At 37.7% G+C, this 13,162-nt stretch overlaps 1 protein-coding gene across 3 annotated transcripts in view; it reads right to left on the bottom strand.

The window, feature by feature from the left end:
• Positions 1 to 4,767: 4,767 nt before the first annotated feature.
• LOC127843600 (b(0,+)-type amino acid transporter 1-like) overlaps positions 4,768 to 13,162 on the bottom strand; it is a 48,594-nt gene continuing 40,199 nt past the window's right edge. For all 3 annotated transcript variants that reach the window (XM_052373282.1, XM_052373285.1, XM_052373284.1), the window contains exons 7-14: positions 12,876 to 12,975; positions 11,863 to 11,907; positions 11,563 to 11,686; positions 10,592 to 10,695; positions 10,043 to 10,139; positions 9,241 to 9,390; positions 8,095 to 8,257; positions 4,768 to 6,270 (exon numbers count right to left, since the gene is read on the bottom strand). In XM_052373282.1, coding sequence (XP_052229242.1) covers positions 6,203 to 6,270; positions 8,095 to 8,257; positions 9,241 to 9,390; positions 10,043 to 10,139; positions 10,592 to 10,695; positions 11,563 to 11,686; positions 11,863 to 11,907; positions 12,876 to 12,975 — 851 coding nt within the window. In that variant the 3' untranslated portion in view covers positions 4,768 to 6,202. The remainder of the gene's footprint in view (positions 6,271 to 8,094; positions 8,258 to 9,240; positions 9,391 to 10,042; positions 10,140 to 10,591; positions 10,696 to 11,562; positions 11,687 to 11,862; positions 11,908 to 12,875; positions 12,976 to 13,162) is intronic.

Here is a 13,162-nt window from a genome sequence, read left to right as displayed (position 1 = left end):
ATTTGCGGCGGCTATAAAACGCTACAATCTCCCACTCTCCACCTTTGATAAAGCATAAGCGGACGCCGGGTCGCTCATTGCGCGTTAATGGTATAGGGCCTGCAATCTCGGTACTGCCGAGGCCGTAAAACTCGGTCCGCTTTGATGTCCGTGTTTCTGGTAGGTATCAATCGTTAACGCGAATTATCTCGCCGTCTGGAGAGAAGAGGGATAAAGCAAATCAAGTCGTTTACGTAATTAGACGCCATTCCATAATGTCGTTGCGTAAACTCATCTGAAATCATGAAAGAGTGGGCGAATAAGTGATCCGGTAGACTAGAAGTTCGTCTTAACTGACGATTTCTTAATTAAAACATATACTAGCGCTGGTTAATCTAAGGTTAACACTGCAAGAGTGAATGCCCTTTTCATGTTCCGATATTAATTATTTCCTAGGGTACCACATAAACAATCGTGCAATTATTCTCATATTTTGTTGACACTCGTGTTTGTACTTTGCACGAGATTGAATAAACATGTATATATTTTTCTGCTTTGTTTGTTCACCTTCATGCTTCTAGAGAAAATGTATCGTCGTCATTATGTTTTGCGTACAGTCCATTTTATATTATAATATCTATAGACATATAGCTGCAATTATTTCTTCATGAAATGTGTGTGTATTTTTTTTTTAATGACTTTTCGTGAAGATGTGATATCTATGACTTCTAATATTGGAAAAAAATGAGGAATTTGCGTCGGTCAGTTTCCTATATGGGCCGTGCTCTGTGAAAAGGGGTTAAATGCATGTGCGTAAATTGTCGTCCCTGATTAGCCTGCGCCAGGTTTCTTCATCGACCTTTACTTCACTGACACGTTCGCGATCGAGCAGTCCGAGGGTTACAGGTACGACTACGTGGAGCTGCGGAACTGACCGTTCGGATAGTTGGACTTAATCGCGAGATTCTGCGAAAATGAGTTTCCGGTTACTGTGCAGACGAAATCTCGCTTTCCGTGGGCGAGATTCACGTCCGATAAAGAGATGGAGTCTAATGGCTTCCGGTCGGTGTACGGGTTTAAAAAGAAAACAGAAAACACAGCTACCCTAGGTATAATACGAGCCTTTCATAAAAGAGGCTTTAATGCATGTGCGGAAAGTGTCGTCCTATATTAGCCTGTGTAGTCCGCACAGGCTAATTGGGGACGACACTTTCCGCTTTCATCATAGGTTTCGTTCAAATCGAGATAAAGCGGAAAGTATCGTCCATGATTAGACTGTATGGACTGCTCTACGCATATGGACACTTTATGCACATGCTTTAATCCATTTATGCCTAGCGTCTAGAAAAAAGGCCTTGGCAAAAAGCGTAGACCCAGATGAGACGCCGCATGATGCGGCGTCTCATCTGGGTCTGCGCTGTTTGCTTAAAGGAATTTCTGTAAGAAATATTCTAAATATAGAAATAAATATACTAGGCATCCCTAATTTTGGAAATAAATTGATCCAATTTAGAAGGATGGGAGAGTCAACTAGGCATAAATGCTTTAAACCCCATTCGCGCAGAGCGAGGCTCAATAATACAGCCATATTTTTCACACATGTCTTGCGATATTGTGTATCACCAATCGCTACTGTCGTCTATATTTTATCCGCATTTTCTAAATAAACGTATAACTGTCATTTATCGTCGATAAGTTAACAATTTAAAGAGGATATTTGTTGGATATGGTAGAATATTGATTTTAATTCACGAGTGATCAAAGAAAATAATACTTTAACTCATTATTTTTTTCTATGATCACGAGTGTATTTAAATCAATATTTCACCAAATCCAACACATTTTCTTTTTATTTTATGCTTACATAATTATGATTATTAAAGTGTTTGTTTTTTTAATTTAGATATAATAATGACGCCGTAACATCATTAAAACGACGTCATTTCACAGTTTAACAGTAAAAAACAGTATACACTTATTTCATGGATGCGCGGTGAACAGTCAAAACTGTTTCCCAAGGTATCAGGGATGACTTTGGTATTGTTGCCCGAGGCCGATAGGCCGAGGGCAACAGTTCCAAATGTCAGCCCTGATACCGAGGTACAACAGTTTTGACTGTTCACCAAGCATCCATGAAACAAGTGTTTTATTACCTGATCAAATTTCCAACATCGAAATAACAGCAAACTAAATGTTTATTTACACACAACAGTAATCGATAAAATAAATAAATTTGACTGTTTAACTTTAAAATGACGTCATTTTTTCGACGAAATGACGTCATTATTCCAGCGGGCAACAGTTCAAACTGTTGACCGGTCAACAGTTCGATATTCACCGGTTACAGTTTAAAACATTGCAAATTTGTTTTTCTTCGAGGAAATAGCCAAAAATAATTAATTATCATTTACATAAGACATCAGGTAATAATGAAAATTATCGATAATTTTCACTGTTAATGTTCACTGTTTGAAACTATTTATTGTCATACACTCATATTTCTCTATAAACCATAGGAAAGCATAAGTTAAATTGCGTATGTTGACGTTAACGACGCCGCGTACATAATATACTGCAAATGTGTCAGTCGGCCTTAGGTTAAAAAAATAGGGTGAAGTTTTCTTTTCCATGGAAATCTATAAACATTTTACGACCGGAAATTATCCACCAAATAAACATTAATAAAAGTGTGATATGCGAATCTGCAGTACATCCGTAATAAACCCGTAACGTTATTGTGCTTATCTTTTTTTATAACGCTTATCAACATTGCACAGCTTTAAACAAATGCGCAAAACAATTTGCATCATTGAAACTCATTGCAACTCAGGTTAACCCCATGAGTTGTATTTTATTAAGCATTGAGGATAACAATATCATGTTGAATAAAAATAATGAAAACGTGTTTATTAGAACAACAGTGTCGGTTAATACTGTTTCTTTACCAAAAAGACCATACATCAGATTGCAACATACCAGTATGAATATTTACAGTGCATACATGAACCACATATAATCGGAGTGCATAGTTGTGTATGTTTACCAATCGTCAATTGCATTCGCGAATTGATATAATGTGCTGAAATTTATTTGATCATGTCTCTTCCAATAACATTGCAGTAATTAATGTGAACAATATATTTTAAAATATCATTGATGGCATTAACAATCACATAAACGCGATCCTATTTGATTGCAGTTATTATTTCAACCCGAGTGTTGACTGACTTTGACCAGGCTATGGCACTTTTGATTATACCAGTGTTAATGGAACGACGTGATTTGTATATCGGTCGTCAATATACAATCTAGTACATAGTTTTCAAAAGCAATTATTGTTCGCGTATTTTCGTCTTGCAAACGTGTCTTTTTCTCAGCAAAAAAAATGGTAATGTGGTTTTGTTTACAATGGAACAGTAAACGTATAGCATGTGCGAGTGTTATATCTGTCTTGCTCCAACGTTTTGTCTTAATTACAAGTGATTTGCACTCATTTCGAGCAAAGGTCATCAAATCCCAACCACCATGATGGAAAATGATCGAGTAAAATACTATTGTATGCAAAAATATTTAATATGAGCATGTGCATATGATGAATTTTAACTGTTTAATGTTGTATACAACATGGAGCAAATTTATAGGATTTGCATTAAATTATGAATGTTTGTTTTTTTCATTTAAGATTAATTTATATCATTCGCTCACCTGATAAAATATTGCCCATAGGGAGCTTTGACTTCTGTCATCTATTATCAAATTCTGGGACGACACTTAACGCAAATGCATCACACCTCCTTTTCACAGAGCACGGCCCATTTTAAAGAGGTTTGAATTTATATGCCTCATTACGATATTTATATTTGTTCCTGGAATTTTTATGTAGATCGTAGTAGGGCATTTTGTATTATGTACTATAAGTGATTACATATAGTTTATATTAACTTGTTTTTGAAATTATTTCTAATCGTAGACTAAGGGGAGTAACTCGTTTGTAAATCTTACCTATGACTAGCTCCCCTCATTTTACGACCAACCGATTTAACCCTTTTATGCCTAGTGGACTCTCCCATCCTTCTAAATTGGATCAATTTATTTCCAAAATTAGGGATGTCTAGTATATTTATTTATATATTTAGAATATTTCTTACATAAATTCCTTTAAGTAAACAGCGCAGACCCTGATGAGACGCCGCATCATGCGGCGTCTCATCTGGGTCTGCGCTGTTTGCCAAGGCATTTTTTCTGGACGCTAGTCATAAATGGGTTAATTAATTTCGGTTAAAAGAATGATGTAAAAATATAGAGAGAATCATAATGATCAGTTATATATTAGGATTGTTGAAAACAAGACGAGACACTGTAAACGCGTTTTTAGATACGCAAATAAAAAAGCGTACATGGCACAGGTGATCGGAACCGTGTAAGGGTGGTTGAACATGCCGTGCCATTCCTTAATGCATGTTGTACAGAAAAATATATGAGCGACGCTATGGGAAAACCGGGCTCAATGCATGTGAAAAAAGTGTCGTTCCAGATTAGGCTGTGAAGTCCGCGCAGGCTAATCAGGGACGACGTTTTCCGCTTTTAGTCTATTTTTCGTCTGAAGGAGGTCTGTCCTTAGCGAAAATCCAGTTCAAGCGGAAAGTGTCGTCCCTGATTGGCTTGTGCATATTGCACAGGCTTATCTGGAACGACACTTAACGCACATGCACGACGTTTAGTTATCCCAGAGCGTGGCTCGTATGACAAACACGTGTATACACGGAAAAATAACACCAACACAATTCGTTTGAATTTTTGAAAATAATTATTCAAGTGGAATTCATACTCAAATCTGTTTAACATAGCACCAATAATTTACTGTGATAACATTATATAGGCACGCAATTAATGTACAATACATATATTAACAAAATAAGAACAATGATAATGCTGCATTCATTAGAATGTATGATTAATATTTAGATCGAGACGCGAACTTTCAAGCGAAGTCTCCTCATTTCTAAATCTTAAGCGATCATGGTTGTTTATGCTCACAAGTTTCCATGCCAACAGCGTTGGTTAAAAGTCGCTGCGCATTACATAAACATATAAAAAGCAAGCAACAAGAATAGCAGTATAGAATAATAAAAATCGGTAACGCTAAAAAAAGAGATTGGAATCAGCCACAAAAAGGCGTGACATTCAATTTTCTGATAACACGCTGCTACATGTATAACTTTTGTCCGGTCAGGCGTCTTTTTCCAATTTTCCATACGTAACTGTATCAGTTTAGGTGTGAACAAATAATAAAATAAGACGATTGCAAATGGTGAAATAAAAGAAATTTACAATAATATTTTTCAACGCGTATTGAAGTTCATACATAAGATCACTTATAGCCAGTGTCCCAAAGTAGGTAATCAAACAGTGAAAAATAGTTCCTCCGCCTCATCTGCAGACGGACATCGTTTTCTCTCGTAGCACGATATTTTCTACGCTTTTTGATATGTCTGCTTATGAGAAAATGTTTTTGGAGTATCCGTCCAGAAGAAGACCCTCCATAGTTTGAGACAGATAACTTGTTAAAAGTTTAAACGTGTCTTGTTCTGAGAAAACTGGGCTTAATTCATGTGCGTAAAGTGTGCAGTCCGCACAGGCTAATCAGGGACGGCAATTTCCGCTTTAATGGTATTTTTAGTTTCAAGGAAGTCCCTCCTTAGGCGGAAAGTGTCGTCCCTGATTAGCCTGTGCGGACTGCACAGGCTAATCTGGGACGACACTTTACGCACATGAATTAAGCCCAGTTTTCACAGAACAAGACACAAACATAGTCGACACAATTCGTAACCACTAATAGTTTGATAATAGCCGTACACTTTCTTCTGTTCATGTATATTTGTATCGAGACAAAAATGTTTAAATATTTCTTAGGACGATACCATAAATGTTAAACCTGGTTAAAAGTCAATTCCTCGTCTCTTGACATGTTCGATATATTGTATGCACTTAAAATACATTGGAACTCACTCCTGCGTATATATTCAAGCAGCGGGCGCACAAAATGTTTGTAAAGTGGCAAGTATATGGTTTTCTTGAAATTTCTGAACATTTGTAACCTAGCATGTAGTACATACATAATAAATCACTGAATTTCAATGAGAAAATGTGACCTACATTTTTTCGTAGGTACAACTTAAGTTACGATTGTTTTTAGGCGCTTTCGCAGCGTGGCCCCTGGTCTCTAGCTGTCCGGTTCGACGTGTGGCGGAGCGATCTCCATAAAGAGCTGCATGTACATCGTCAGCTTGTCTGCAAAATGGACATTTTGGCAGTACTTGTTTAAATACGAAGACGGTTAGCTAAACGGAGCCCGGTCTGTGCCACATTATAAAAGCATAGTTCTTTGAAAACTTTGCTTAATGAATGTACGTAAAGTGTCGTAACAGAGTAACATGCCAAGTCCGCACAGGCAAATCAGGGACGACACTTTCCGATAAGACAGGATTTTCGATTAGAAGAGACTGCCTTAAAAGAAAAATTCCGTAAAAGCGGAAAGTTTCGTCCCTGATTAGCCTATGTGGATTGCCTAGTTTTATCAGAACGAGGCGTGAATGTTCCCATTCGCCATATTGGGATCGCCACAATACATAAATTCGACAATCGACAAAGACCATAACTGTACAAATATAATGGAATCACTACAAACAAACGTTATCGCTAAGACATGTTTTGACAAGAAATGTTGAATAAAAAGCGGCCCGTCCACACACAATATGATTGTCAAATATAATGGAATCACTACAAACAAACGTTATCGCCAAGACATGTTTTGACAAGAAATGTTGCATAAAAAGTGGCCCATCCACATACAATATGATTGTCGATTTTATTGACTCAATAATATTGACATTTTTTGCTCTCAATTGTGCACAAATATTATCAATATTTTGTTCATTTGTACTTCGGCCATCATTCAAACAAGAAAGAAAATTGACAATGCGTCAATAAATATTTGAGATCTCTGATTTTCCTCAATACATTGACGGTGTCTTCAATAACATCCATTTGCTATCAATTGTATTGCCAATCTTCATTGTTGACAATAAAATTGTCAATGATATTGTGTGTGGATGGGCCGCTTAACAAACTGTCTGTTCTTGTCATTGTATTGTGTCGCGTTGAATGTACTCGTAGTCGATAATCCCACGATATAATCGAGCAACAATCACGAAATGTCTTTGATGCTATGTATTCCCGACGGGCGATGCTGTAGTTACAGTAACCACGTTCAATATGATTTTGTATATTTTTACGTGAAGAAGGTCGCCAATGTATGAAATAAATTGAAAATGCAGAAAGAATATAGATTTGTTGTATTTATTTAGTATGCAAATGGGCCTTTTCACGTTTTGGTAAATTGACAAAATTGAAAAAAAGTTGTTTCAGATTCGCAAATGTTCGTTTTAGTTATGATATTTGTGAGGAAACAGTAATACCGAACTTTTACCATGCTCTAAAATAGCCAGTATATGCATCTTTTTCACGTTTTAAAACTCTGAAAATTATAAAGCGTTGCAACGCGAAACGATTGAATAATTTGGAGAGTTCTGTTGGTGTCGTTATATTTTGTGAAACTACGAGGATTGCTTATATAAAGTAAAAAATACAACGCTGACGGTGTGAGGAAGGGTGGCCGGGTGGTCAAAATGGTAGACTTTTACTCCAGGACTCCAGGGGTCAGTGGTTCGAGCCCTGCTGCGGGTTACTTTTTTCCTTTTATTTAAATTTTAGTTTTGATATTTTACTGGAGTTTTTTTTATAAACAATTGTTTCATTTATCAATATAAAGCATTTAATGACAAACTTCAAGACAAACCCAAATCTGTGAAAAGGCCACTTTAAGATAATATACCGGTAGTTTAGCCGCGCTCTAGGAAACGGGACTTAATGCATGTGCGTAATGTGTCGTCCCTGATTGGCCTGTGCGATCCGCACAACTTAATAAAAGAAGTTTTTGTCTGCATTTATGCAATGCGAACTGTACAGGCAAATCTGGGACGCACATACATAAGACGCCTTTTTCACTGAGCGGCTCTTATTTATAATAACTCGTCAAGTATCTGCCTATCTTACCTATTTTGACGAGCTTGAAGTGTACCAGAGGCACGTAGAATATCAGTCCGCCAACAATAAAGATGGAGGCGTACAGGAACTGGATTTGCGGATTCTCCACTATAGGGGCGATAACCAGGTAGATGGCGCACAAAAGGAAAATAATGGTGATCACTATAGGAACCTGAAAGCACGAATGGCATGTGACGTATTCAATTATTAATCGCTGGTGCAAACAGAACGACACGATACATTGTTTCAGTAAGCATTTTATTTGTATTTGTCCAAACAAACGGCGTAGGTGGTGTATTATTATTATTATTAGTAGTAGTAGTAATAGTAGTAGTAGTAGTAGTAGTAGTAGTAGTAGTAGTAGTAGTAGTAGTAGTAGTAGTAGTAGTAGTAGTAGTAGTAGTAGTATATTTGTTGTTGTTGTTAGTGGTGGCGGTGACAGTCGTGATGGTGACGATGGTGGTGGGTGGTATTATTATAGTCAGGTTCCATACTCGCGTTAATTTTTTATTAAGAAATATGTGATTATTGAAACGTGAAAGAAAGAATTTATTCTGAGGCACCATATATACTTTGAAATTATTTTTTTCCATGGATTCAATCGCCTGCATGGGTACGTCCTCAATGAACGAATATGTATTTTTTGTACATTGTACACTTGTGTGTGCACCTCATTCTTCTAAGTCATTACTTTTTTCTCTTATTTATGAATTTAACACGATTTAGCCCTGAAAAGTTTTAATCCGGATAACCACAACATAAAAAGATACAAATACGTAGGTGCAAACAGCGTTGTACCGATGTATGAACTAATAGGCGTTAAATTCAGATAATTATTTCAAAATCGAGCTAATTCCCAAATTTCAGGGCAAGTATTCGCCCAGCCATTCTTAGACTTAGTAATAAAGAATAGAACCGAGAAAAATAAGTTTGAAAAAAAAACTCACGCTTTCATTGATGATAATGTCCTTAACAGAGTGTTTCACATGAACAAAAAGATGTAGGTGGCGACAGTTAATGCCAAACTTAACTCAAAATTCAAGCAAATCTTGAATATTCCAATTTAAAGAATAGCCTTTATTCTTCGACTAAAGTAGAAGAATTGCTTGATGAATACGGGCAAAATGCAAGCCTGAAAATGAATGTTGTGTATACCCGGACGATGCGCGGCTCGTCCCGCTTTGTGTAACGCATCACGAGCAGAGACAGCGCCGTAAGGCCGTAGAAGAGCCAGGCCGTGAAACTGAAAAAGTCCACCAGCTGACCGATGTTGCTGATGCCAATCATCACCAGCGATATGGCACACTGCGGAGGAATACAAACCAGGAATTAATAGGTTACGTATTCTAATCATCACTGGCAATATGAAACAAAAACAATCGCCTAACGAGCGGAAGGCCATGGCTTTGTTCATGCGAGTGGGTCGTTCATAACATTTCCCTCAAAACAACATAGTCATGGTTCTACCAAGGAAACGGATACTAGAACGCTTCAATAAGCCTTATGCTTTGTATTCCATCGAGCTAAATAAATAGGTTCAGGATATTCATCACTAGCGCTATGCACGCTGACGCTAAATACCAAAATGAACCATTTAAGTTGTTAACAGGTATCATCAAAAACGCTGATGATGAATACAAATTAGAAACGCATTAAGACGGACAATTCATTTGAATTGAGTTGCTCATGCCGTAAAACACGGACAACGAGTGCAGGATTAGAACTATTTAGTTTTTCATTCAAATCACAAGCGGCGCTATGCATCACTTTGGATGAACATGAAATAGCGACATATCAAAACAGGAACATTTTAGTTATTGTCAAAGTGAAGAAGAGAGCATCCAGGAAATGGTGCAAATGATAATTGTGTTACTTAGTGCTTTTAGCATTAAATTGGACTATAAAAAGTAATCAACTTCTAATTTGCGATTTAAATTTACACAAAAAGCCAGCTTACCGTAAAAACAATGGAAGGTAACGGTGTGAGTCGTCGAACGTACACGTATGACAGTAGTTCTGGTAGGTGACCTTCACGACCGGCGCAGTACACGACTCTGTACACAGAAAGTAGTGCCAACTCAAATAAGTGAATTCATTTCAGCGTAAAGATCTTTTATACTATTTAAACATTACCCAACACTAATACGTAAATTAAGTTATCTTTAACAATCATAAATACTATTCAACCATGCATATAAACACCCGCGCATATATTTGACTGGTTCCATGTACAGCTGTTATCAAATCTCCGTCATTGTAATACTATTTAAACCATTCGATAATGATCGATTAATTCTTCGTTTTATTGGTAATGATCTTATTAACTGTATTTTCCTTTTATATTTTAACAGTAAAATAACGTACAAATAAGCCAAAATAACAGCAAGTCATTTTGACAGACCTCGAAGAATTTCACCACTTCATTTGTTACCAATTCCCGATAAGGGAGATAACCGCTGCGCAGTAAATCCAAACTTCGAATCATCTCCACTTCCTCCACACTTACCTTCCTCCTGTGAATACGGAACCGTTGGCAGCTCCAAACGTTGAGAAGAGAACGGCTATGGGCAGAATAACGCTCGCAGATTTCAGCACGCGATCAGCCCAAGTCTGGGAGAGAAGAAAAAAAATATTTCAATAAATTTTAAGCATGCATATACTCTGTCTTTCTCGGGCACCCGATCTGTATTTTAGCCGACAGTAGTATTGGTCAACCTCCGCGCAGAGATTTGACGTAAACCAGCATAGCTGGATCAAATCCCTGCATTCATAACCAACCATGTGATGATAGCCGACCCACGTTGTACAATAATTTTACCGTTGTAATTTTTACTTTTTTAATTTAGGTATTTTATTTGATTACGAACCTAAACTTATACACTTTTTTCAAAATGTAAAAGAAACTGATTTTTGTGTGCAAAATTTGCTCAATTCAAAAACATTCTTTTAAATGTATAACTAATATTGGAGAAGTGAGGGTCATGTGTGATGCGAATGAAATTGAGCGGATCTCCCGCTATTCAAAAGACGGAGTGGACTTTTGACGCCAAAAGTGAATTAAGATTGACTAAACTCAATATATACAATGCCAATCAAAAGGTATCGAAGTTTATAAAATGCACCTCTGTCTACTAAAGTTATGTCCAGTGTACCAATCGACACCTGATTTATGATCTCTCATGTACTTGGTTTTATGCCCGAGTGTAATGTCTATGGATTTCGTTAAAAATGTCCCATTCCAATCGCAAACCTGCAAACCTGTTTCGTTCTTTATTTCGAGCTATCAAAGTTTCCTTCCTCTCAATTTGACTCGGATATCATAAACAATACTAATGGGCAATAAACAAAGTAAAATTTGAACACTTGGTAATTTTTATTACATTGGTAACACAAACATTTAAGGCTTGTTATCGTTAAAGTCGATGAAGACCTTTTATAACGTTTCACTTTTAACATATAGCATACTTGCCAACTTACCACAGCTACGGCGCTGGACGCTAGCAACTCGGATGACGTCATGGCCGTCAGGTATCCGATATTTGTGAGCACGTACACAACTGTAACCAAGGCTACACCAAGAATATTAGCCCGAGGCAGATTTCTAGGTATTAAAAGTATTAAGTGATTAATTCATTGATTGAAAGATCGACTGAAAGATTAAATATTGATTGATTGATTGATTAAATTACGAATTTATTTATTCATTTGTTTATTTATTTATTCATTCACGTATTCGTCGAGATGGTAATTTTTACTGCATAGATAAACAATACTTGCATTTCTGGTTTGTATATTTCTTCTGTAACGTAGTTAAGATTGTTCCTACAAAATCAAAGGCGACAATATAGTGTTTATACAAAACGATAATTTGATAGTGTTTATACAGAACGATAATTTGCATCATTCAAATTCACATTTTCTGCAAATCGACTCATTTAAATCATTTAGTACATAGTAGGCACTTTCCCATGTCAATACAGCATAGGCTATCAATATTTGAGTCTCGTTGTAGGAAAACGGAGCTTAATGCAAGTGCGTAATTGCCGTCCCATATTAGCCTATGAAGTACGCACAGGCTTATCAGGAACAACACTTTCTGCTTTTATAGTATATTTCGTTTGAAGTTAATCTCTTCTTAGCGAAATACAGTTTAGGCGGAAAGCGGCGTCCCTGATATGCCTGTTTATTAGAATGTGCACATTCTAATTCGCGATGACATTGGACGCACACGCATTTAGCCCAGTTTTCAAAAAACGCTCAATTTATCAAAAATGCTTGTATGTATGTACAGGACTATGCCAGCATGACTGCAACTCCATTCCAGGGGAGATCACTGCGAGACAATTAGAGTTTCGGTACTTTTCAGTTGTTGTAAGCCTTAGGAGCCTGGTAAAACGCCAGGGTGAGGGGATATCACTGCGAGACAGTGAGCGTTACGGCACTTACCAGCCGTCATACGCCCAGAGAGCCTGACAGAACGCCAGGGCGAGGTGATCATTGCGAGACAGTGAGTGTTACGGTACTTACCAGCCTTCATACGCATGGAGGGCCTTGCAGAACGCTAGGGCGAGTGGACATCAATGCGAGACAAAAAGAGTTACGGTACTTACCAGCCGTCATACGCATAGAGAGCGTTGCAGAACGCCAAGGCAAGTGGACATCAATGCGAGACAATAAGACTTACGGTACTTACCAGCCGTCATACTCCCAGAGCGGCTGACAGAACACCAGGGCGAGGGGGAGAAACTGCGTTACAGTTATATCGAGACAGTTAGAGTTACGGTTCTTACCAGCCGTCATACGCCCAGAGAGCCTGGTAGAACGCCAGTGCGATAGTTGAGGGTGAGCTGGTGGATCCGGCGAAACTGTCCTGGAACTGTGTCGTGTGACCTGCAGGCAGGTGTAGAGTTTTATATTAATCAAAAGAGCCTCGCGCTCCGAAAACTGAGCTCAATGCGTGTGCGTATAGCAGTCCGAAAATGCATTTTCGTTAAGAAGAGACGTTTAACCGAAAAACAAATCCATTAAAGCGGAAAGTGGCGTTACTGATCTGCCTGTGCGGATTGCACAGGCTAAT

The sequence above is a fragment of the Dreissena polymorpha genome, chromosome 9, assembly GCF_020536995.1.
Source record: "Dreissena polymorpha isolate Duluth1 chromosome 9, UMN_Dpol_1.0, whole genome shotgun sequence".
Lineage (NCBI taxonomy): Eukaryota > Metazoa > Mollusca > Bivalvia > Myida > Dreissenidae > Dreissena > Dreissena polymorpha.
This window is presented reverse-complemented; position numbering and strand designations above follow the sequence as displayed.